Source organism: Lepidochelys olivacea, assembly GCF_965140295.1.
Source record: "Lepidochelys olivacea isolate rLepOli2 genome assembly, chromosome: 12".
Lineage (NCBI taxonomy): Eukaryota > Metazoa > Chordata > Testudines > Cheloniidae > Lepidochelys > Lepidochelys olivacea.
In genome coordinates this window covers 8,880,925-8,906,443 of record NC_140422.1, presented here as the reverse complement: position 1 = coordinate 8,906,443, position 25,519 = coordinate 8,880,925, and the positions used below count along the sequence as shown (strand labels likewise).

General features: G+C 44.0%; 1 protein-coding gene across 1 annotated transcript in view; it reads right to left on the bottom strand.

Moving 5' to 3' along the window:
- The window catches only part of HSF4 (heat shock transcription factor 4), a gene marked incomplete at its 3' end in the record, with an annotated part of 32,363 nt that extends 7,396 nt beyond the window's left edge, over window positions 1-24,967 (bottom strand). The window contains exons 1-9 of the mRNA XM_084644393.1: window positions 24,812-24,967; window positions 21,441-21,549; window positions 17,920-18,047; window positions 17,252-17,376; window positions 14,706-14,781; window positions 12,831-12,895; window positions 8,606-8,705; window positions 6,240-6,364; window positions 2,993-3,217 (exon numbers count right to left, since the gene is read on the bottom strand). Of these exons, the coding sequence (XP_084500519.1) occupies window positions 2,993-3,217; window positions 6,240-6,364; window positions 8,606-8,705; window positions 12,831-12,895; window positions 14,706-14,781; window positions 17,252-17,376; window positions 17,920-18,047; window positions 21,441-21,549; window positions 24,812-24,934 (1,076 nt within the window). The 5' untranslated portion in view covers window positions 24,935-24,967. The remainder of the gene's footprint in view (window positions 1-2,992; window positions 3,218-6,239; window positions 6,365-8,605; window positions 8,706-12,830; window positions 12,896-14,705; window positions 14,782-17,251; window positions 17,377-17,919; window positions 18,048-21,440; window positions 21,550-24,811) is intronic.
- Window positions 24,968-25,519: the final 552 nt, after the last annotated feature.

Genomic DNA, 25,519 nt, shown 5'->3' with positions numbered 1-25,519 from the left:
TCTACATGACAAGAAAGCACATAGGCCAAATGGCATAATTAGCTTAGGTACACACTTTGTGGCAGTCAAAAAAAGAGAGAGAAATGATAGGATAGTTCTGTCTCTAAAATGTCTCCATTGTACATTGTGTCTACATTGTAGAGTAGACTCATGAATCATTAGGGTCTGAGGAGTGGAGTTATACTACAATCTTTACGGATATTTAAGAGGGTAAACATCTTCACTGAAGACATTCTGAGCCAAATTCTAACCTTGAATTTATATTGGTGGCTAATGTAATCTCAAATGGAAGCCTTATCGGAGGGCAGAATCTGGGACTATACATTAAGAGGAGCTACAGAGTTGACAGGATGTATTAAAATGTGTTCAATACAAGGAAAGGGTGAGCGTCCTCAGAGGTATCAGATTTTATGTAGACCCTTGTTTGCAACAGTGGGTCAGATTCCCCTCTCTGAGGCTTCACTGAAGTCAGCGAGTTATAACCGGGATTCACTTAACCTTCTCTCTTCCCCTTTCCCATGAGAATTTTCATTCAGCCCAACATGTGGTAAGAACTTTCTTCACTGGGGTTGCCCAAGTCTTCTCAGATTCACTCAAAACCCCTGCTCCTTTCTGTTAATTTCTTTCTGCTCTGTCTACTTTGTGGTGGTCAGATGTGACAGCCAGGGCAGTTCTCCTTCTGCTGGTTGAACATGCTGTGTGTTTACTGCCATATCATCCTTGCAGCTGAGATTCAAGCCAGAGACCCTTATGGACCATATACAGCAGCTCTCTGAAGGGAGCTACGCAGGATGTCCCCTCTGGCTGAGCCAGGAAGAGTTGTGCTAATGCCCTTTCAGCAGGGCGCCAGTCACTGTATATCTTACGGGTCCTAGTATATTTATCTGCAATGACTCCAAGATTCTCAATGATCCTTCAGAGTTCAGGAACAGAACTGCATTCCTCTATACCTGGACCTCTTGGGTTCATTAACACACAGCTCTTTCTTCTCCATCCCCATTAACAATTTGGCTTGTCACTTAATTGTTTCAAAATGTGTTTCAAAACCCAGTTATTTATAATGTAAAAACTACTTTTGAGTAACAGTGCCTCGATTTTAATAATCTCTTCCTAATAAAGGATAAAAGACCAATGAATAAATCTTTGGTCCCTTGCATGAGGCTTGAGCTTTAGTCATAGAATCATAGAATATCAGGGTTGGAAGGGACCCCAGAAGGTCATCTAGTCCAACCCCCTGCTCAAAGTAGGACCAATTCCCAGTTAAATAATCCCAGCCAGGGCTTTGTCAAGCCTGACCTTAAAAACCTCCAAGGAAGGAGATTCTACCACCTCCCTAGGTAACGCATTCCAGTGTTTCACCACCCTCTTAGTGAAAAAGTTTTTCCTAATATCCAATCTAAACCTCCCCCACTGCAACTTGAGACCATTACTCCTCGTTCTGTCATCTGCTACCATTGAGAACAGTCTAGAGCCATCCTCTTTGGAACCCCCTTTCAGGTAGTTGAAAGCAGCTATCAAATCCCCCCTCATTCTTCTCTTCTGCAGGCTAAACAATCCCAGCTCCCTCAGCCTCTCCTCATAACTCATGTGTTCCAGTCCCCTAATCATTTTTGTTGCCCTTCGCTGGACTCTCTCCAATTTATCCACATCCTTCTTGAAGTGTGGGGCCCAAAACTGGACACAGTACTCCAGATGAGGCCTCACCAATGTCGAATAGAGGGGAACGATCACGTCCCTGGATCTGCTCGCTATGCCCCTACTTATACATCCCAAAATGCCATTGGCCTTCTTGGCAACAAGGGCACACTGCTGACTCATATCCAGCTTCTCGTCCACTGTCACCCCTAAGTCCTTTTCCGCAGAACTGCTGCCTAACCATTCGGTCCCTAGTCTGTAGCTGTGCATTGGGTTCTTCCGTCCTAAGTGCAGGACCCTGCACTTATCCTTATTGAACCTCATCAGATTCCTTTTGGCCCAATCTTCCAATTGGTCTAGGTCCTTCTGTATCCTATCCCTCCCCTCCAGCGTATCTACCACTCCTCCCAGTTTAGTATCATCCGCAAATTTGCTGAGAGTGCAATCCACACCATCCTCCAGATCATTTATGAAGATATTGAATAAAACCGGCCCCAGGACCGACCCTTGGGGCACTCCACTTGATACCGGCTGCCAACTAGACATGGAGCCATTGATCACTACCCGTTGAGCCCGACAATCTAGCCAGCTTTCTACCCAAAGTCAAAGATGGGAAGGAATTAAAACACTCAGTCTGCCTTGTGGCTACCCACAAACACACTCTGAGGCAAGAGTCGGTGGATGAAGTTATCTTCCCAAAAACACATGGGCTGAGTGCACGGTATCCAAAAGAATAACCTCAATAATGACGGAGGATTGGATCAATTATTGACTTGTGAGCATTGACTTTTTTCCCTGAGCATGGAGAGATGTGCCCAGCCATCAGGAAGGTGACAGATGAGGCGATGAAAGGAATGCAAACTGAAGGAGGAAGAACCCACATGAGTTCACAGAGCTGGAGAAGGGAGGAAAAAGGAGGACGACGTAACTGGCAGCTCTTTGCTAATGAAACATTCTTCCCGTGATCTAAACCTGTGTCTGATGGAGGTTTCTTGTCATCTCTTACCAGATCTATTCCCTCATATGACACAAGAGGATACAAGGGGCTCAGCATGCTGTGTGCAGCCAGTGTCATGTTCCACCGGTTTCAGCAATATATGCTGGCCCTTAGGCCCTTTCCAGCATGGAACTTGCATCACTACAGATGTTATTAGCCACAAGCCATTCCGTGTCATTGGGTTGCCACCTCCGAGCTACAAAAAAACAGGACACCTGGGATAATCCTGAGCCTGGACAGCTGGCAGCGTGTACTGAGCTGCCTTACAGTTCTCCCAGGACAATCCTGGGAAAACCTGGACAGGTGGCAACCCTCATGTGCAATGCAGTTGGATGTGCATAGCTGCTGTCCTCCCCTCACCTGTCTAGAGGTGCCCTTCTGCCTCTTCTTTCGGGTTGCTGTGAACTTGCAGACTGTGGCGCCCCGCAGCTCCCTTTGCCTTCTAAAACAGACTGAACCATTGCAACTGGTAACACAGGGGGTTCAGCACACGCACTACAGCCAGGCAGAGAGACATCTGGCTCAGCTGTGGCTTTCACTCCAGGGCTAACTGGTTCTTCCTTGATCAGCATGTGGCATTTTTTCCTGAACCAAAGAAAAGTTTCAGCACCACACTCACACATATGTGCACCAAGGACTTTGCTATTTGCATGAATGGGAAGGGCAGTACTGGCAAAGGGGCTGTTTCTGCTTTTGATCCAACTGCCATGCAGTGTTTATCCCCCATTGTGGACACATGAACTCTGTTTACACCCAAGTTTAATATTTTAATTTTGAGCCCAGTGAAAGTCAGCGGAAAGACTCCCATTGACTTTAGTGGGCTTCGGCATAAGGACCGGCTTTTCTCAGAGATTTTTCCTTCTTGTGCATGCACATGGCTCTTCTTATTTCCTCTGCCAGGAGCAAATGGGGTGGCCTCTTTTAATCAGCAAGAGCTGTCAAAGGCACAACCACATGCGACACGTGCTGTGCCAGAAGGAAAACACCAACTGGGGAGTCTTAGATTTCAACTGTCAGATCAAGGGAAGGGCATTGACATTTCATTTAACCTCATACACATGTGGGAAATACTACAGGGCATCCACCCTGGTGGTCCTGACCAGTGCTGCCACCCTGGCTATGCGGCTCATTCTGTGAGACTGTGTGTTTTACATTTCAGTTCTGTCTCAGACACTGAGACCACACCACTAAATGGATTAAAGGAATCCTGGATTATGCTGGAGCCTGCTGCGTTATTGATACTGTGTTAACCTCCCATCTGGAATGCTGCTGACATTGCATGTTACCTACAAGCAAGCGTGATCAAGGTGCACCACATTTCCTGGAGATGTAGGACCAGCTAGAAAGAATTCTTGGCTCAAGGTGCACGAGAGGGTCATTAACACCAGTGGGTCATTAATATCCAGGGAGTGTCCCGCATTAAGGTTGTTATTAATTATAATAATTATTGGGCCAAATGTTTTGCTGGCATAACTCCATTCACTTCAACAGAGTTACGCCAGAGGTGAATATGTCCCATCAGGTATCTTACATATGTGGAGAAGGTGGCATCCATATGGTACATCTATTTATCAAGCTGTTTGGACCACCTCACCTGCACTCTGCCCACTAATCCATATCCTCAGCACTCAGTCTAACATTCCAACCCCCTGTGAAGCTTCAAACAGTAGCCCTGTTTTAATATTTCCCTCTTTTCTTTCCTACTGTGTAACTTCCTCCAGTCTAACCCCGTCTGAGGCCCAGGATGTGGGCAAGATTCGGACACAGCCCGGAGACAGATGTTCTATCAGTAAAAGTGGCTCTGTTCATTATCTTGTGGCCCTGCAGGATTAGAAACGGAGGTGTAGGTTTTCAAAACTGACTATAGGATTGAGACATCCATTCTCATTAAAATTCCCACTAGGTCATCCAAATCCCATAGCTGCCTTGAAAGTCTCAGGCAGAAGCATTATCCCATAGGGAATGGAAGATTTCCCCTTTTCCAATGGGACCAGCCTTCAATTCTAGCCCTTAAAGGATATAAGCCATTAGACTTCCAAATAGTGAAATTTTTATGAGTAAAAAACTGCTATGTGCCATTTTTAGAAGTTTTTTATAAGCCCTGCACAGCTGGACTCAGAAAGTAACTAAGGCAACTAGCTCTACAGGCAGAGGGATACAAAATTGAACAATGATAAAAAGTGATCAGACTCCACAAGCTGCTGCTGTAACACATCTGGCATGGACAACACATGTGATGGGGTGGGATGTTACAAAGGAGTCATCAGTACAAATTTGGGATCGTCTGCAGAACTCATGAATGGTGAGCACCCACCAGAAGCTCCTGCTGATAAAATAGTTATCATGCGCCACATCATCATGTATTCATTATATCTCTGTCTTATTATGAGACTTCTCTACAAAAGCTGTCTCTATATATGTAGATAGTTTATTAATAGATAAAGTGCCAGTAGATGGCACTCAAGAATAAGCAGCATTGTTATATACCAAAAACTGATTTTAGGGAGCAGATCCTACCTGGAGCACTTAATATGCTTCTAACTAATTTTAGGGATAGCACAGTTTCAATCAGCATCTTTTCTAGAGAGTCTTGTCTATTAGCTAGGGAGATTGATTACATTGATTACATCACTCCATTCAGTTTACATGGATGTAACTATAGCATATTTCGTCACGGTAACTCTAAAGCCTCTGAATATCTAAAATGGACAATAGGAAGAGATAGCCATATAGCCTAACTCGGAAATATCTCTGTGTATTTGAATGCTGTAACTTTCTGGAATCTTTGCAAATTGACCTAAAAGTTCAAGAGCACTTATGGCAGTCTTCTCTATTTTCTGATATTAAGGATGATGTTCAATTTAGTTCTTCCTCATTTAAGTTCTTCCTCATCAAAACCAAATAGAAGCTCTCGCTTTCTTTTTCACTCTGTCTCAAAATAGAACCAACAAATCCAGATATCTTACTCTCTGATTAAGACTGAGACTTCCATTTTCTTGAGGAGAAAGTATCAGTAAAATGTTCTGGATAACTTTTCAAGGAAGTGTTTGGTAGCTCCCAGCACAAAACCTATGACTGATTATTGCAATGTGTGTGCATTCAGGGTCACAACCTGTTTTTTAAAATTTCCCACATATGGCATGTTGCAAACCAGATAAAATACACAGCCACTTTTTAAATATGTGAGGCATGTAGTATAGACTGAGATGAAGACACCATAGTAGAATTAATCCTAGACAATATTCCGATGTAGTTATTTGCATCCTTGCACAGATCTCTAAGGGTGTCTCTATATTTTGAGCTAGGTATGTAATGCTCAGCTCAAGGAGACATACCCACTCTAGCTTTCATGGAGCTGGTGCGCTAAAAAGAGAGTGCAGCTGCAGTAGTGAGAGTGGTGAGAGGGGCTAGCCACCCGAGTATGTGCCTAGTGTCTTGGATGGGTATGTAGTTGAGGCAGCTACCCCATCCTACCACTCGTGCTGCCATGGCTAGACTATTTTTAGCACACTAGCTAGTGTGGGTATGTCTCCCTGAGCTAGGAATTACACCCAGAGCCCAAAGTACAGACACACCCTTAGTTTACGATCACAATAACGTTCTTTACCTGTTACCCTCTGGAGGAGATTGAAGCGACATGACATTCGGTGATGATGCTTCAGTAACATCCGATATGACTGGCCCTCCAGCAATAGCAGGACTGGTTAAGCATGAGGCAGGTTCTGTAGATGGCTGCAAAAGAAAATACAAAAGGATCAGTTTGTGATACACCAAGAAGAATTAAAGAAGTTCGTTATGTCAGTTATACATTGGCTCAGCAAGCTTGTAACAGAGATTCTGGATCATCTCCACCAAACTCCTTGCATTGCCACACATTGCCTAGTTGAACCCAGCAGCTTGGGACAGAATGGGGCATTCGATCTCCTGGACCATCCCCTGAGGTGGTGCAGCTACACCACTCCTACAGGGGGCGGTAGCTAATTGGCAAAATATAGTCCCTCCTACTGGGCATAGTCCCATTGAATTCAATGGAACTACATCTTTGGTAGTAAGAGTTTACAGGATTGGGCCCTGTGGGCAAATCCCTGCTTCTGTCACTCATGGGAGCAATTCTCTTGCAGTCAATGAGGTAGCTGGTGGAACTACTCACACAAGGAAAGTGCACACAGCATCATAATCACCTCAAACCCACCCCCCACCCAGAGGCCTACTACAATATACCTATAAAATAACTATGCCAATTGGAATGGCCGCTCCAGAGGGATTTTAATGTAGGCAGAATGGGATTAGCCACATTTAAATTTTCCAAGACCCCTTAACTTCCCCTTGGTTGAAGGATACAGACTAGGGACCGAATGGCTAGGCAGCAGTTCTGCAGAAAAGGACCTAGGGGTGACAGTGGACGAGAAGCTGGATATGAGTCAGCAGTGTGCCCTTGTTGCCAAGAAGGCCAATGGCATTTTGGGATGTATAAGTAGGGGCATAGCGAGCAGATCCAGGGACGTGATCGTTCCCCTCTATTCGACATTGGTGAGGCCTCATCTGGAGTACTGTGTCCAGTTTTGGGCCCCACACTTCAAGAAGGATGTGGATAAATTGGAGAGAGTCCAGCGAAGGGCAACAAAAATGATTAGGGGACTGGAACACATGAGTTATGAGGAGAGGCTGAGGGAGCTGGGATTGTTTAGCCTGCAGAAGAGAAGAATGAGGGGGGATTTGATAGCTGCTTTCAACTACCTGAAAGGGGGTTCCAAAGAGGATGGCTCTAGACTGTTCTCAATGGTAGCAGATGACAGAACGAGGAGTAATGGTCTCAAGTTGCAGTGGGGGAGGTTTAGATTGGATATTAGGAAAAACTTTTTCACTAAGAGGGTGGTGAAACACTGGAATGCGTTACCTAGGGAGGTGGTAGAATCTCCTTCCTTAGAGGTTTTTAAGGTCAGGCTTGACAAAGTCCTGGCTGGGATGATTTAACTGGGAATTGGTCCTGCTTCGAGCAGGGGGTTGGACTAGATGACCTTCTGGGGTCCCTTCCAACCCTGATATTCTATGATTCTATGATTCTATGATCCACGAGACCTTTAAATCACCGCAAGCAACCAGGACCTTATCTTTATGTCCCAACAACTCAGCATAACACTTTCCCTCTCCAGTTACATATAGTCTTTGCTTACAGCACCCAGTGCCTGGGAATTCACCTTGTTTAAACAAATGGCATCTGTTCTGCGGTGGGCAGGGTAACCAAAGCAATCACAGGAGTTATGAGGCTATGGATTATGCAGGGCTGTTGTTGTCTCATCTGGCCAGGAGGCCTCTGTTTCTAGCTGCTCTCTGAACTTCTCCTGGCTTGGAGAGCTAGGAAGAGGGTATGGGCTGCATGTCTATATGCAGGGCCGTTTTAGGTGGGATCTTCATACTCAGAGTCCAGAGGTGGCATTTTGGGACTTGTGCTCCTTAGTCATTTAGGTGGCACCCCAGGTTATTACGGAAAGATTCCAGCTGGGAGGACTCTTACCATAGATGTAGCCCAGAACATAGTCCCCCCAGGCTACCCATGGCCAAAGACCTGGCTAGAATGACACCGGGTTGTGCTCCAGCTGTCTCTCCCTCCCTGATCACATGAGCCTGTGAGTAGTAACCAGGAAATAGCATCCAGAATCTCTCTCCCGTACTCCAGCCAGAGCCTCTTCACACTTTCATCCAGTCAGGGAACAGCAGGAAAGGGCAGCCAGAGAGCAGGATGGGCCCTCTTTCACTGCGGCATAGTGAATATTCAGATAAATAAAATGTAACTTTGCAAATCTCTCTCTCCGCAATGCATTTTTGCCACATTGGGTCACTTTTGAACATTTACTCTCATTTAAAAAAGTTACCTGGGCTAATATTCATGCACAGAAATGTCACCTTTCTCACAACGACACCATGGCAAAAAGAAGGAATGAAGCCAGTGTCCGTGTTTGAAAGCGAACCTACCGACTGAATGAAATAGGAATCATGAAGAGGGTCCACAGACAAATTTCGGCTGAACTTGGACACTTGTGGCACTGAGCTTCCATCATCTAGCATCAGAGGTCTGTAGGGAAGAAGGAGAAAAGATATTTTATCTCAGCCTTGTCTTAACTGTCTGCCACCTAAGTATGAGTGCAAGAAACATCTGAATCAGTGGTTGGCGTCAGCATGAAGCTTCTCAATGTGCGTGTCTTATTTTCTTCTGCTGTCAGGTGGTTTCCTGTCTTGTATCATGGACGGTAAAGTGAAAAGATACAGTGTAATAGCAGCTTTGGATAGATCACCAAGCACACAGGACCTTTCATGTCCATGCAGAGGACACAGGACCTTGGTTTTCCAGGTCTTAACTGAAAGATCCACACAGGGTAAATGACTCATGACTCAGAACTCTATTTATAGCCCACAGAAGACAGAAAATCTGAAACACCCCTACCAAGATTAGAAGTTGCAGTTCCACAGAGGTCTAAGTACAGTACTTCAAACCTGGGGCTTGAACCACCAAACCATCCATCCCATTGATTTTCCTTTGCACAGGCTGCAATATTTATGCTTTTAATAATTCAAATTAAGCGCTGGGAGGGGTTATATGACTAATACTAGAGAAAACCTATTACCTCAGCCATACTATTAAAGGGAAGTTCATTCTTAGTGAAAGCCCTGTCAAGCTACCAGGTTCCAGTGAGACCCAATCATCCAGTGGAGACCTTCCCAATAGCAGCTTTCACCTTCTCACCAGAAGTTTGAAAAGAAAATCTTTTCTCCATTTCAACTTTGTGTGAATTTCTGCAATTTGCCTATTTGATCCAGTTGTCTCTTCTACATTCTGTGCTCCGTTTTGCAGTTTCATCCCCATTCTGCCCAGACATGCAACATAACTCAATGCCCAAGTATTTAAATAAACCAAATTTCAGCTCAGTTAGACTGGAGTCTAAATTTTACTGTGTATTACATACACATTTCACCAGAAAGGTGGAAGGCTGATCAGAAATAAGGTATTTATTAATGAATGGAATAGAGAAAATGAATAGAATACACAGGAATGCAACTTTCCAGATAAACCGCAAGCTTAATTTTGGAGGACTGGGGGTTAATGCCAATTGCTGTTCCCCCATCCTCAGTTAAGCTTCCATTCTATATGATGTACAGTACCTAGGCCCCTGAGTCCTGATGACACTCAGGAATTATTTAAAAAGTGACAAGTGATTATGGATATCTCAATTTTGCAAGGAGTGGGGGAAATGAAATACCTTAACAGGGCTTGATTAGTACAAAGTGCTGAGCCCCCATCATCTGAAAATCAGGTCCCTTTAAGGGGTCTCAGGCTGGGACCTTGAAAACTGAGGCAACTAAAACCACTAGACGCTTTTGAAAATTTTGGCCATAATTGATCTCTCTTGGGTACTAAGATATAGCCTTCATCACCATAGTACTTGAGCACCTCACACTGATTTAGCCTTACATTACCACTGTGAAATAGGGAAGTATTACCCACATTTTGCAGATGGGGAACTGAGCCACAGAGAAATTAAGTAACTTACTTAAGGCCACACAGGATGTTTGTGGCAGAGCTAGGAACCAAGTCCCTGTCGACTACCCTAACAACAAGGCCATCCATCCTTCCTCCCCTAACAGCCTCTGTGCCTTTCTTTAGATTGCAACTGCCATGGGACAGGGAATGTCTTTGTTCTGTCTTATATGGTGTTGACCACATTGTCAGTGCTTGATAATAGTAACAAATAATAAATGAGAAAAAGGCCAATGGGCAGCTGGAAGTCCAAGTGGAGAGATTTCTTAGGTGGAGTCCAGTTGTTTTACTCTGGAAAGAACAATGGGGAATGTTTTGAATTGGCGTACAGGAAACTGACTATTTCAGGAACCCTTAGCATGTTATTTTTTAAAAAGCAGCCAAGCATATTAATCTCCTTGAAAACCAGAACCTGATGCTGAATGGCAGATAGCTGAGCTTGCAAGGGGTTACAAATCCTCCTAACAATGAACTGACCTATAGGTCTAACTTTATAGGTTAGCCCATTCTTTCTGCATCCTCTTTTCATTGAGTTTCCTCCTCATTGCTAACATTTAAAACAAAACAAACAAACAAACAGTAAAACCCAACACTTGCCTGGCTTCTTCCTCTCATTTTCTTGTTTTAAAGAGAAATTGGCTCTAGTTCTCCTAGATCAGCTGCTTGGTTAGTCAACTAGAGCTCGGAAACACAGGAGGCCTATAGGGTTATACCCATTACATCTAGCAAAAACAAGTGTGTCTTTATCTTTGTGTATTTCCATGCACCATCTAAACTTCGTAAGTTTTGTAAGTAAAATTATGTTCAAACCAGAGAGGACTACCATCTTCTAGAGGTTATGGTCAGTGCCTGACTTCAATAACACTGCAGCCTCTGTGCTTTGCCTAGGCTTGGTGTAGAATACCAATTAGCTTCCCAGTCCCGAAGAAGAGCTCTGTGCAAGTTCGAAAGCGTCTCTCTCACCAATAGAAGTCGGTCCAATAAAAGACATTACCTCACCCATCTTGTCCCTCTAATATCCTGGAACCAACATGCCTAACACAATGCTGCATACAACATGGAAGCAGGCAGAGAGTGCTTACCTCAGGGCTCAATATGTTAGTACTTCTTAGACAGACTTCATGACCTTACCACTAGCTAACTGCAGCTCGAACCCTTAATCGGCCAGATCCCCCGAGTGGCTGAGCTGCATTGCCAGGACTGCTCTTAAGCCCAGCGGTAGCACTCGGGCAGCGGCTGTCCAAGGCTTATGCCTACATCTGCAATCATTCCTGTGCCTGCCTTGTGCCCAGCTTGCTCCACCACTGTTCCTGCTTTGTTCTGAGTCCTATGGCTGCCTTGCCCCTGCTCTGCTCCCCACCTTGGTTCTGGACTCTTGGGTCCTGATCCTTGGCTCTGGTTCCTGGATCTTGACTCTGGCTCTGACTACCAGGCTGGTCCATGACACATTCAAAGACAATGTCCTTTTTAACAAGATGCTTTCATTTAAGAACCACAGCAAGCTGCAAAGCAGAGAGCAGAGTCCCTTGCCATGTGCTTGGTATTCTCGTTGCCAGGAGCCAGAAAATATCATTTCCTAGTAACTTCAATTCATCCTAATTCACAGAAGTGCTTCCTCTCGTGTCTGAATGCTGTCACTGCAGCTACCATAGATCATAAATAGAGATGAGTTCAAACTGGAAGACAAGATCCACCTACCCATGAACTTGGAGAAGTTTGTGTTTGGGTCTGGATACAAACTTGACAACTCAGGCCCATCTTACACAGACTTTACATAGAGCCAGAGGGCACAGACCTGCAAGTTACAGAAGCTCTCAACAAGGGGTGAGTTCTCAACTAACACTCATAGCCAAGAATTGATATACCAGTTTCTCCTCTCACTCACTCCCCCGATACAGTGGTGTACCTTAACTGCCTTCGGTGGAGCTATTCCAGATTTATACTGGTTTAAGTTAGAGTGAAATCAGGCCAAGTCTCTTTTCAGCCCATCACTGTGGTATCCAAGCACTTCGAATGAAATTCACCTCTATGCCGAGGGCCAGCACGCGGCCCATTTAAGACCTCAAGATAAAGCCTGAATTTGACCCTTTGCGCAGGGCTGAATTTTACCCTAACAACATATGCTTATTCCCAAGGATCTATTGCAATAATAAAGAGCAAGTCCCACGAGATGTACATGCCATCAGTGACTTCCACACAGCAGTAATTTACCCTTAAGATTATAGTTGTAGAAGCAGCATCGGTAACCTAGGTGCAACCTGAAATATTTTATATGCATCCAAGTTCAGCAACCCTATTTTAATTAACTGATTATTTTAATTAGCTAGGGCCCAATCCTGCTCCCATTGATTTTAATGGGAAAATGTCCATTGGCTTCAAAGGGAGCCGGATCAAGCCGTCAGTTAGTTAGGTTGTCCCTCTTTCAGCTCACTCTGTATTACGAAAAGAAAGGTCAGAGCAAGCTGACGTGGTGGTTCTCTAAAGGCCACTGAATGAGGACTGTCAGCAGGTCTGACTCAGCAGTTCTGCCCCATTCATTTGTTATCGCCATGGTGCCTGAGTCAGGTGACCTCCCACCCCACTCTGAGCTGAGCTGGTGTTTTTAATGAAGTGTGAGCATTATCCGTCCGTGTGCATGTGTGCACGCCACACAAGGGTACGTACAGTTTTCTCTTTATCCCAGCGCCGCTGGGGTTTGATTGGAGCTGGCCGAACAGAAACTGAATCAGCTGTTGGGGAGATCAAAGTCAGGTGTTAATCAGCAGTGGCCCAGCATTCCACACTCCAGAGCATCTTTCTTATCATGTACATTCCCCCATTTCACCGAAACCCCAAAGAAATAGGATCTGCCATGCAGAATATAGAATCATAGAAATGGTGGGCTGGAAGGGTCCCGTGCTGAGGTAGGACCAAGCAGACCATCCCTGACAGGTGTTTGTCAAACCTGTTCTCTAAAAGCTCCAATGACCAGGATTCCCCAGCCTCCCTTGGAAGCCTATCCCAGAACTGAAACTACCCATAGAGTTAGAAAGTTTTTCCTAGTATGGGGTGGAATATCCGAATCAGAATGTATGAAATGACCGAGCCTGAAAAGGTTTAGGAGCAATCTGCATACTTAAAACTCGTGGGCCTGATTTCCAGGTAGCGTTTCTGTGCGTGGAATTATGCACCTTCTTTGCATCCACGCTGCCAGATGCGCATGAACAGGACTAGCTCGCTCGCCATGTGCATACACAGTCCCCAACTAGCCCCATCATATCTGGTAGTATGCGTGCAAATAAGCACATAATTGCGTGTGCATCAATGCACACAGATCGGCTTGACCAGAATCAATCTCTATATAAGGTAATGGGCTATTTACAGATTAAAAGGCAATACCCTACAGGTGGTCGTCCCGGATTGGGGGTCTCAGCCATTTCTGCTGGATTTTTAACCCTATTGAGCTCAGAATCGACATTTCAGGACACTAACCATAATGCAAGAATGCTTTCGTAGTGAGAAATCCTTCATCAGAAGACAGCTGACTCAAGCCTAATGTAACACTTTTAAAGCAGGCCAAGTACAAACAGCGTATTAGCATCATGTCTTGCATCCATCGCTTGCTTGTTTCTTGCAGTACAAGAAAGAGAGCAGCGAAAACGCAACTACAGTGCCTCAGTGCAGCGACTGCCATTAGAAACCATACAGCTCTGCCTATCCATGGAGATAACATTGCTGTAGTAGCTGTGATATTCCTGTTCTTCGCATTGACTTCAGCAGGGGCAGGCTCAAGGATCTTATGCTTAGGACTAGGCAGTGCAACCTTTTCTCCCCTTGGTGAGTCCCGCCTCACTCACTGACCACAGTGGTGCTACTTGTGTGTGTAAGCACTCACCGATGGGAGGGAGGGTTGCACAATCTAGGGCATGTACAGGCTTTGTGATGATTTTACTGTGACTTGCACAAAGAGCTAGGGAGAAATCTGGGCAAGCCCAAAAGTCTGTAGTTGACACCCATAGTCCAAGGTATTAATGATGAGGACTATCTCCATACAAAATGGAAATATAAATGATCCATCTTCCTCCCATTGAAACCAGTGAGCGCTTTGCCCCTGATTTCAGTGTAAGCAGGATCCAGCTCAAAGTGCCCGTGACTCCCCTACATATATTGCGTCCTAAAGTCACTGTGATCACTAAGGAGCAATACAAATTCATCTGCTTAAGGATTTTACTCTTCTTTGTACATGGGCACAGAACTAGATGCTAAGTCTGAGCTTCCCCAATGCCATCCCGGGGCTGCACGGCTGTAAAACCAGATGTAGCCAAAGGTGATACAATTCTCTGCCTCTCAGGCAGAGCTCCTATTAGCACTCAGGGGAGCCATGTGCAATGCAATTAGGAAAGAGGGAAAATACATACACGACAATGATAGAGGCTGAACAAAATATAACGTAGGCTCTGGACAGGAATAGGGAGACTTAACTACATCTATCTGATAGTCTGCATAACACAGTTCAATACAACTTTACAGTTATCTGAGCCGAGCTAGTCTGATCACTACCTTGTTGATCACTTTCTGTTGCTGAGAATGATTCTGCCTGAGAGATACAACTTCCCGCCACAGGACTTCATTCTGTCTGAAAGGAAAACAGAAACATCCCCTGAACACACAGACATCCCCACACACAGGCGTTGCGTTTGCTGCCGTGGCCGACTGCGTGTGACTTTTATCTTTTCTTAAAACCCCAGATGCTGGAGACATGATTATCTGAGCGTCTCAACCTTCATATTATATATATTTAAAACAAGTAGTTGGCCTTCATGGTTGCAGAGAAACCTTGAGAATACAACCCCCAAAAGGTTCAACAAACGTAAGGCAAATAAAAAGAATATAAAATCTTTGTGATTTCTGACTGGTTTGGGTTGGCAATACTATACTTCTTTCCACTTCAACTGAAATGGCACTCCTGTAAATTCAATCCCTCCCAACCCAATGAGATATTATTATTATTAAAGGGTCATATTTCAAAGGAGCCTCTAAAATTGTGTCTGCAAATCAAATTGTCCACATACACACATAGCTTGTATGCAAACACAGGTTTTATGTGAGCCGTTTTATAGGCTCTCTCAAAAATTTGGCCTCAAGGGTCTTCTTTTTAACACTAAGAACTATGTGAATACAGCACGGAGGCTCCATCCTCAGCTGATGTTTCTGTACCTTCATTGTGCAGCGGTCTCAGAACAGCCATCGTTCTCAGTGCCTTAGAACTTGGCACAAGATAAATTATAGACAGAGCTGGTTGAGTAATTCATTGGGAAAAAATACCCAGTGAATACAGCCCTATTATTTGCCCACTACTCATTTGTGACTGTATCCTGATACCATTATTTATAGGCATTTGTGGAACAGTTTGGATGTACAATTTTTCAGCCTGTGGGCTGTGTGCAATCCATTCATGTTGACTGTTCACTTCTCATTATTTGTGGTATGTGATTTTAATTCATTTAATGCAATTTTTAAATTCCTTTTATAAATTCAAAATGGAAAGGAAGACCAAAACCCAATACTTCATTGGACATAAAACAAATGTTTATAGCACAGAAGGGATTCATTTTAAAGATCACTTCATTGGATATACAGAATGGAACATATAGTAAGAAGATATATATATATATATATATATACATACAGAGAAGGTGGAAGTTGCCATACAAACTGTAAGAGGCTAATTAATTAAGATGAGCTATTATCAGCAGGAGAAAACCTACTGACTGCTATACTTACCTACATGCCTCCAGCTTCCATCCAGGACACACCACACAATCCATTGTCTACAGCCAAGCTCTAAGATACAACCGCATTTGCTCCAATCCCTCAGACAGAGACAAACACCTACAAGATCTCTATCAAGCATAAAACTACAATACCCACCTGCTGAAGTGAAAAAACAGATTGACAGAGCCAGAAGAGTTCCCAGAAGTCACCTACAGGACAGGCCCAACAAAGAAAACAACGGAACGCCACTAGCTGTCACCTTCAGCTCCCAACTAAAACCCCTCCAACGCATCACCAAAGATTTACAACCTATCCTGAAAAATGATCCCTCACTCTCACAGATCTTGGGAGACAGACCAGTCCTCACTTACAGACAACCCCCCAACCTGAAGCAAATACTCTCCAGCAACCACATACCACACAACAAAAACACTAACCCAAGAACCTATCCTTGCAACAAAGCCCGATGCCAACTCTGTCCACATATTTATTCAAGTGACACCATCATAGGACCTAATCACATTAGCCACACCATCAGGGGTTCATTCACTTGCACATCTACCAATGTGATATATGCCATCGTGTGCCAGCAACGCCCCTCCGCCATGTACATTGGCCAAACTGGACAGTCTCTACGCAAAAGAATAAATGGACACAAATCTGACATCAGGAATCATAACATTCAAAAACTGGTAGGAGAACACTTCAACCTCTCTGGCCACTCAGTAAAAGATTTAAGGGTGGCAATTTTGCAACAGAAAAGCTTCAAAAACAGACTCCAACGAGAAACTGCTGCGCTTGATACAAACTAGATACCATTAACTTGGGTTTGAATAGAGACTGGGAGTGGCTGGCTCATTACACATATTGAATCTATTTCCCTAAGTATCCTCACACCTTCTTGTCAACTGTTTAAATGGGCCATCTTGATTATCACTACAAAAGTTTTTTTTCTCCTGCTGATAATAGCTCATCTTAACTAATTAGCCTCTTACAGTTTGTATGGCAACTTCCACGTTCTCTGTATGTATGTGTATATATATCTCTTCTTACTATATGTTCCATTCTATGCATCCGATGAAGCGGGCTGTAGCCCACGAAAGCTTATGCTCTAATAAATTTGTTAGTCTCTCAGGTGGCACAAGTACTCCTGTTCTTTTTGTGGATACAGACTAACACGGCTGCTACTCTGAAACCAGTCATTTTAAAGATCGTATTGGATGTGCAGGATATAATTCCCAGAGATCCATAGGTCTTACAAATACTCCCCACGGTTTGCAACTATGTCATGAAGCAGACACGCAGGAGCAATGTGCATGTGATCAACTCACTGCTTCATGTCCTGCATTTGACACTCCATGTTCTCCTGCTGACTTCTCAGAATCTGGACTTCGTAGAGCAACCTGCTGAGATCCTCCTGGCGCATCTTCGTTTCCTCACTTTTCACAACAGATACCTGAGAAGAGCACATCGGGCAGAATTTACTACTGCAAGATGTTATGCACAGGGATAAGAGTTTTGCAATGGTTTCTAAGCAGGAGTATCAGCTACAGCCTGGGCTATTAAGTGATGACATATTGGAACAGGAGACACAGTTTTAAGAGTCTGGGGTGGCCTCAAAGAGACATAGCTAGGGGCATTGGAAAGTAAATAGAGGCTGAAGAGCATGAAAAATACTTTAATAGTGAGGTCTATTAGGCTAGGGACTAGCATCCTAGTAGCTGTGGTAGAAGACCCACCACTGGAGTTATTTAATACTGAACTGGACAAAAAAGTACAAAAAAGGATCAATACAGCACTAGCACAAAGGAGCTGAACTAGATGATCTACCCCGGCCTTCTACACCCCTAACGTCAGCAATTCTAGGAAGTGAGGTTAGCTAATGGTGCAAGCTTTCTAGCAGCCTTCCATCACCCTGCCCATTCCTCTAATGGCACCATTAGACCCCACGCACATCAGCGCCCCAGGAGAGGAGGTGCAGCTGTCACTCAATTCCCACCTTCCTTTTGATGTGTTCCAAGAGGTGTTCGTGGCCTTGTAGGAAATAAAGATGCTGGAACTCAGTATCATCACGTTCAGGCTTGACAAGGCCACCCTGCTCTATATTTACCACTTTCCTGAAGCCATCTAAATGTAAACAGAACTGGTGAGAACCATGTAGAGCATATAGATTGGGAAGAACAAAGAATCCCAATGTCTGAATTAGACTTTCCCGCACTTACCCACTGATTTTCAAGTGTAGTTTCCTTTTCCCTGCTCCCAATTTCTGCCTGAGTGTTGTCCTAGATATTGTAAATATGCTGCAAGGAGCAAACCCTTCACTGGTTAGCTCACATGGTCCTTAACATGCCAGTCACAGAGATGGGCCTGAAACACTAATTTGTTTGGACAAATATGCCTCAAACCCCAAAGAGGAGGCACCTGATGCTGAGATGGTAGTACAGCCTCTACAATCAATTCAACCCAGCACCTCTCTGCTGAATGGGGCTGCTAATTAGTGCCAGTTGTAACGATGATGGCCCTTGTTTGTTACCAACTTGCCCATTAGCACTCATTCCACATGGACTACTGAATGGATCTTGGATAGAAACAATTTTTTAACCTAGGCTGAGTTTAAACTGCTGGCCTGCAGTCGAAAGGGCCATTTCTAATCCTCATGCGAACTTCCGCAGCCCACCTCACTTTGAAAAGCTTGTGTGAAAAATAAAAATGTAATTAAGGCTGGAGTTCATCACCAGACAGAGGGCCAGCACCTCTTACATTCTATTTAAGACCTTAAAATAGGACATACAAGTGCATAGGTGTTGTGCTGGCCTCTGCACTGGGGGGAATTTCACCCCCTAAATCCAGCACCTACTAGTGGGATATTTTGTTACCCAAAAAACACTCACGACACAGATCACATGTTCTGTAGTTGCTTGAGGATTTTTAGGAATGGGACACGTGAAATGCTGTGGAACTTCAACCGGTGCTTTAAAATATTAATACCTTTCCGATGCATTAAAAACAAAGACAGCAAGACAGATAGTGTTGCCCCTAGCAGCTAGATTCATAGATACTAAGGTCAGAAGGGACCATTATGATCATCTAGTCCGACCTCCTCCACAACGCAGGCCACAGAATCTCACCCACCCACTCCTGCAAAAAACCTCACGCCTATATCTGTGCTATTGAAGTAGTTTAAAGACTTCAAGGAGCAGAGAATCCTCCAGCCAGTGACCCGTGCCCCATGCTACAGAGGAAGGTGAAAAACCTCCAGGGCCTCTTCCAATCTGCCCTGGAGGAAAATTCCTTCCCGACCCCAAATATGGCGATCAGCTAAACCCTGAGCATATGGGCAAGATTCACCAGCCAGATAGCTAGTCACTGCTTGGGGCCCTGTGGGTGTTCCAGCTGGAAGATGAAATTGGAGGTAAGCAGGTATTTCTTTGGTGCAGTTTTGTTTATTTACACAGAATTTGCAAAGCCCCGTGTCTCTGAATGCAGCAGGAATCAAATGGCAGGAAACAACTTCTTTTACTCACAGTACCAAGAGCACCCTTTTCAGTCTGCACCCCAGACCTATAAACCTCTCTCAAGGTTTCTTTCAGGGTCAGCTCTCAGCTGGTCCTTCTGGACCTCTCTCTCTCTCAATCTCTGTCTTTTTTGTTGGTTCTCAGTTTCTTGGTTTTCTGCCTTCCCTCACTTCCCCCTCCCCCTGCCATATACCCAGAGGTGAAAGTAAGCTGGTACGCCTCAGTACAGCGTACTGGCAAGAGCCAGTGTGCCGTACCAGGATGGATCGACTTCCCAAGTCGCAATTTAAAGGGCCTGCGGCTCCCAGCAGCAGCTGGAGCCCCCGGCCCTTTAAATTACTGCCAGAGCCCTGCTGCCGGAGCCCTGGGGTAGCGGCGGCGGGGCTCTGGGGATGATTTAAAGGGCCCAGGGCTCCGGCCGCCGCTACCACCCAGGGCCCTTTAAACCGCTGCCAGAGCCCCCGGCTGCCGCTGTTACCCCGGAGAGGGGGAAGGAGGCACTTGCCGGTACAGGGTGGGCCGGGGCTGGCTCTGACCTCCCCCAGCCCCGCTGAGCCCTGGGACCTCTACGCCTGGCAGTTCATAGCCCTGGCGCCTCTGGGCTTGCTGCATCAGTTATGCAAGTAAAAAAGTTACCTGAGCCCTGGCACCTAATTGCCTGAGCCCCAGTACCTCTTTCATTGCAAATTAAGCACTGCACTTACCCTTCCCCAAAATGATATTCAGCAAAGCTCCTGGACAGTTGATGCACTCCTTTTGACTTAGGTCGGGCTTATGCTTACAATTGTGTTAACTATAGGGTGAGTTCACACTAGAGTGTCTCAATCCCATGACAAGGTGTCACCCAGCTGATAACAATAGTTTACCTGCCATAGTGAAAAATACCCAATAAATTTTCAAATCTGTTTTCCTTTTTCCCCCATGAAGCTGTTCTTCATAGTTTTGGCAGGCCTGGAAGTAACAAAATACTAGGAAGGGCTAGACCAGTTCTTACAAAATCTCCACTCTGATTTTTTGACCACAGAGATTTAGTAGGAGATTTTCAAAGGTAAAAATCAGGTAGGTGCCATTAACTTTCAGCAAGAGTTTGGCACCTCGCTGCCCTTTGTGCCTCTGAAAATCTTTCCCTTGGATGCTTGTGTTCACTTATCTAAACCACTTATCTAAACCATACCTGGGACTCTTGATATTGGCCTGAACTATAAGCTGTGCCATAATATACTATATAACATAGGGAAAAGTGTATTAAGTGACCAGTCAAGGGGCAAATAAAAACTGGTTTTCTAACAAAAATGACCTCCTACTAATGACGGAGGAGAATTGTCCTCAGTACAACCAAACCCTGGGCACGGGTGAAGATCATGCTTTTAAGATTCTGCTACAGGGCAAGAACGTCCAATAGGGTTTCCGAAAATTCTGATGTAACATGTTATATAAAGCAAATAACAAATGATGTGTCATCAGACTGAATATAAGCCAAAAACTTTGGAACGGAAACTTCGTTAATTTACAATATATAATTTAAAGTAACCTGTGTACTCTAATATAAATACACCACAAGGAAATCTCACCCCTGCGTTCTGATAACAAGCCTTTCTCATGACCTATGAATTCATCAGAAGCCTTTAATCAATCTGCAGCCTTCTATAACAATTCTTTATCTATGGGGCACAGCCTTCTGTCTTTACAAGGGAAGGCCTTCATTTAGACACATAATTCAGGCCACACACAGTTGGCACTATCTCATTTATATTATTGTACATTAATTGCTTCAGAAATGCTAAAACTTAACATGAAGGGTAAGGCAAAATTATTTAAGAAAAATAATTTAATCCATTTCAGTTTTCTTGTGTCCTTCACTTTGAGCCTGTGTGGAAAACGGAGTCATACCTGGGTCTTGGCTCTTATACTTAAATGTATCTATTATTCTTATGCTTATTTTATTCCCTTCTTTCCCAGATGATGTCTCCATTACAGTGCACTCAGGCATTGGAGTTTTACTTACACATGTTCAGCTGCCGGACGAAGCTGGCCATGTTGTTGTGTTTGAAATATTTAGGCAGCACCTCCTTGGCAAACTGACCTTGATCAAAAACGTGGAAGCTGGTGCCATTCTGCAGAGAAGATACGAAGAAAAGAAAAAATTCACACGGTAATTCTGGAATCCCCAGAGGCATGTGCGAGCCAATGAAATGGGAGGTGGCCAGATGGAGTTAATTAGTTAGAGACATGACTGTCAAGGTGTAATAAGGTGATCAGATACAATGGGGTTGAGATGCAATTGTGGCGAGTATGGGGGAGTAGTGTGATCCAGTGGATAGGATACCGAACTCAGGAAACCTGGGCTCTATTCTGGGCTCTGCCACTGGCTTACAGGGTGACCTCGGGCAAGTCACTTCCCTGCTCTATGCCTCAGTTTCCCCAACTGCAAAATGGAGATAATGATATGGACTTCCTTTCTAAGGTGCCTTGAGATGGACTGAGGAAAACTTATATTATTATTGCATGGTAGTTATACCTAGACAGATTGTTTCCATGGGACTTCGACTTCAAGGCTTCCTTTCTGTGCAGACATGAGTATGGCAAAGCCATGCATGCTGGGACACAAAGCTGAGTGTATGTGCCAACCAACAAGAAGGTGGAGGAAGTAACTAGGGGAACAGCCATTTTAGACTTCATTCTGACTCACAGAGGAACTGGTTGCAAATCAGAAGGTTGAAGACAGCTTGGGGGGGTGAAAGTGATCATGAAATGACAAATGTCATGATTTTTAGGAAAGGAACAGCAGAATAGGGACAGTAGATTTCCAAAAGGCAGACTTAAACAAAGTCAGAGAACTGGTAGGTAAGGTCCCCTGGGAAAAAAATCTAATGGAAAAAAGGAGTTCAGGAGAGCTGGGAGTTTTTCAAAGAGACAATATTAAAGGTGCAACAGCAAACTATCCCATGCAAAGGAAAGATAGGAAGAATAGTAAGAGGCCAACATGGCTTCATCATTAAAGAATATTTAGGTAAATTGGATATATGCAAGTCAGCAGGGCCTGATGAAATTCATCCTAGAGCATTGAAGGGACTAGCTGAACAGATCTCAGAACCATTAGAGATTATCTTCAAGAACTCATGGAGGATTGGTGAGGTGTAAGAGGACTGGAGAAAGACAAACATACTGCCTATCTTTAAAAAGGAAAACAAAGAGGACTCAGGGAATTATAGACCAGTCAGCCTAACTTCAATACCTGGAAGGACACTGGAGCAAAAGATTAATCAATCAATTGGTAAGCACCTAGAGGATAATAAAGAATGGACAGCATGGATTTGTCAAGAAAAAATCATGCAAAACCAACCTAATTTCCTTTTTTGACAGAGTTACTGGCCTAATGGAGGTAGGGAAGCAGTAGACAGGATATATATTGATTTCAGTAAGGCATTTGACACAGTTGCACGTGACATTCTCATATGCAAACTAGGGAAATATGGTCGAGATGAAATTACAATAAGGTGGGTGCATAACTGGTTGAAACATCATACTCAAAGTATAGTTATCAATGCTTTGCTACCAAAATAGGGGGACGTATCTAACTGGGTCCTACAGGGGTCTTTCCTAGGTCCGGTAATATTCAATAATGATTTGGACAATGGAGTGGAGAGTATGCTTCTAAAATTTGTGGGGGAGGGGTTGCAAGCACTTTGGAAGACAGGAATTCAATTAGAATTCAAACTGACCTTTAGAATTGGTCTGAAATCAACAAGATTAAAGACAAATGCAAAGTACTACACTTAGGAAAGAAAAATCAAATGCACAGCTAGAAAATGGGGACTAACTGGCTGGGCAGTAGTAGTGCTGGAAAGGATCTGGGGGTTACAGTGGATCACACATCAAAGATGAATCTGCAATGTGATGCAGCTGAAAAAAAGGCAAATATCATTCTGGGGTGTATTATCAGGAATGTCACATGTAAAACAGAGGAGATAATTGTCCCACTCTACTCAGCACTGGTAAGGCCTCAGCTGGCATACTGTGACCAGTTCTGGGTGCCACACTTTAGGAAAGATGTGGACAAATTGCAGAGTCTAGAGGACAGCAACAAACATGATAAAAGATTTAGAAAACCTGACCTACGAGGAAAGATTAAAAAAACTGGGTATGTTTAGTCTTGAGAAGACTCGTGGTGGGAGGGGAAGAATTTGATAACAGTCTTTAACTATGTTAATGGCTGTCAAAGAAGATGGGGATCAATTGCTCACCATGTCCACTGAAGGTAGGACAAAAAGCAATGGGCTTAATTTGCAGCAAAGGAGATTTAGGTTAGATATTTAGAAAAACTTTCTATCTCGGTAGTTAAACTCTGGAATAGGCTTCGAAGGGAGGTTGTCATAGAATCATAGAGTATTAGGGTTTGAAGGGACCTCAGGAGGTCATCTAGTCCAGCCCCCTGCTCAAAGCAGGACCAATCCGCAATTTTTTTGCCCCACATGCCTAAATGGCCCCCTCAAGGATTGAGCTCACAATCCTGGTTTAGCAGGCCAATGTTCAAACCACTCAGCTATCCCTCACTTTCTGTTTAGAGATAGAAATGCAACTTACATCCCATCCCAGGCAGTCTGAATGAAAACTGTGCTGAACAATGTTCCAGTAGCTAAAAACATGACAAAGAGGCTGGCATCAAAATAGTTTTTTTTGAAGTCTGCTTTAATTATAGTTCCTTTTGTGGAAAGTGAGTTTATAAACACATCATCTTGGATAATTCTCTGCTGAAAAATAAATCATGTCTACTTGTAACAACTGTTAATAAAGTCAAGTGCACAATAGGATTTCAAAATGCTATAGAGTCAAACAATGTTAGTCCTTTAATTGCACTTAGCGTTTAAAAGCCACAAATGATAAACAGTAAGAAACATCACACAAATAAAAACAAACCTCTTAAAAATAAAAATAGACAAACTGCCAATAGACATGCATGTCACCTTGTCCACCATACATAATAGTTCAAGTGCTTAGTAAAAATGACAAGTGATTTGGGGACCCAACTTGAGATGCCTTAAAGGAGCTTGATTTTGAGAGGGTTGGTACTTATTTTCAGAAAATCAGGCCCATTTAAGGTGTCAAGCTGGACACCCAATAATCAAGGACACCCCTCCCCCCAAGTCATTAGTCACTTGGAAAATCTTGGCCTCTCCAACACAAATGTGTATCTATAAAAGTCTCTCTAAAGAACATTCGGTCTTTTTTAGTTAACCAGCTAATGCTGGCAAGGTACTTTGAAAATGTAAAGTGCTAGATAAATGCTACAGAATATAATCTTTTAGATACTTTGGACTTGTTTTTGTCCTGCTGACATGTGCGGTTTAAGTGACCTCCGGTATTAGCTGTACTTACAGTGCTCCAGCAAATTAGATGGTTTGTTTCAGGATCTTCCACCAGCGTCCACAGTTTAGTCAGGAATGCTGGCACATTACTGGAGTATCCATCCATTGCCAGGGAACTGGGTGACTCTTGCATAGCTTTTCAATGTTTTAGTTACACTAACTCCATCTCTTTCAATATGCCTGTCTCGCCGTGCGTGTGGGTCACAGGGAGACTGAACCATTTAGTTTCATCCAGGTCCAGCTGACAGTAGGCCCCCACTGAGTCACATCAGCAGTGCTGTTCACACTCTTAAAAACTCAGCACAATGCAACGGCATCACCAGCCCCAGAGAACAATGCACAGAATTAAAATGCACTGCAGTCGATCGCACAATGCTGTGAATAAACATGCAGTGTCATGCAAAGAGAACACATGCTGTACACCTTAGGCTGGGAGGCTAGCAAATCACTGGAATGAATTAAGAAAACACCTGGCTGGCATGTTTGCAGGATGCCAGGAAGCAGTGACACTGGATTGTGAAGGTACTGAGTTTAAACATTAGTTAGGAGACTCCTTGTTCTGAATGTTGGCACCCAGAGATAGGCAAAATCAAGGCCGGTTTTAAGTGTGCGAAACCTTATTCAGGCTGGGCAAAACCAAAGCTGAGTCCCACATTACCTGAATCCCAGAGTGCAGCGAGCTTTGGATAAACAGCTCTGGATTGGGTGAAAATAGAGG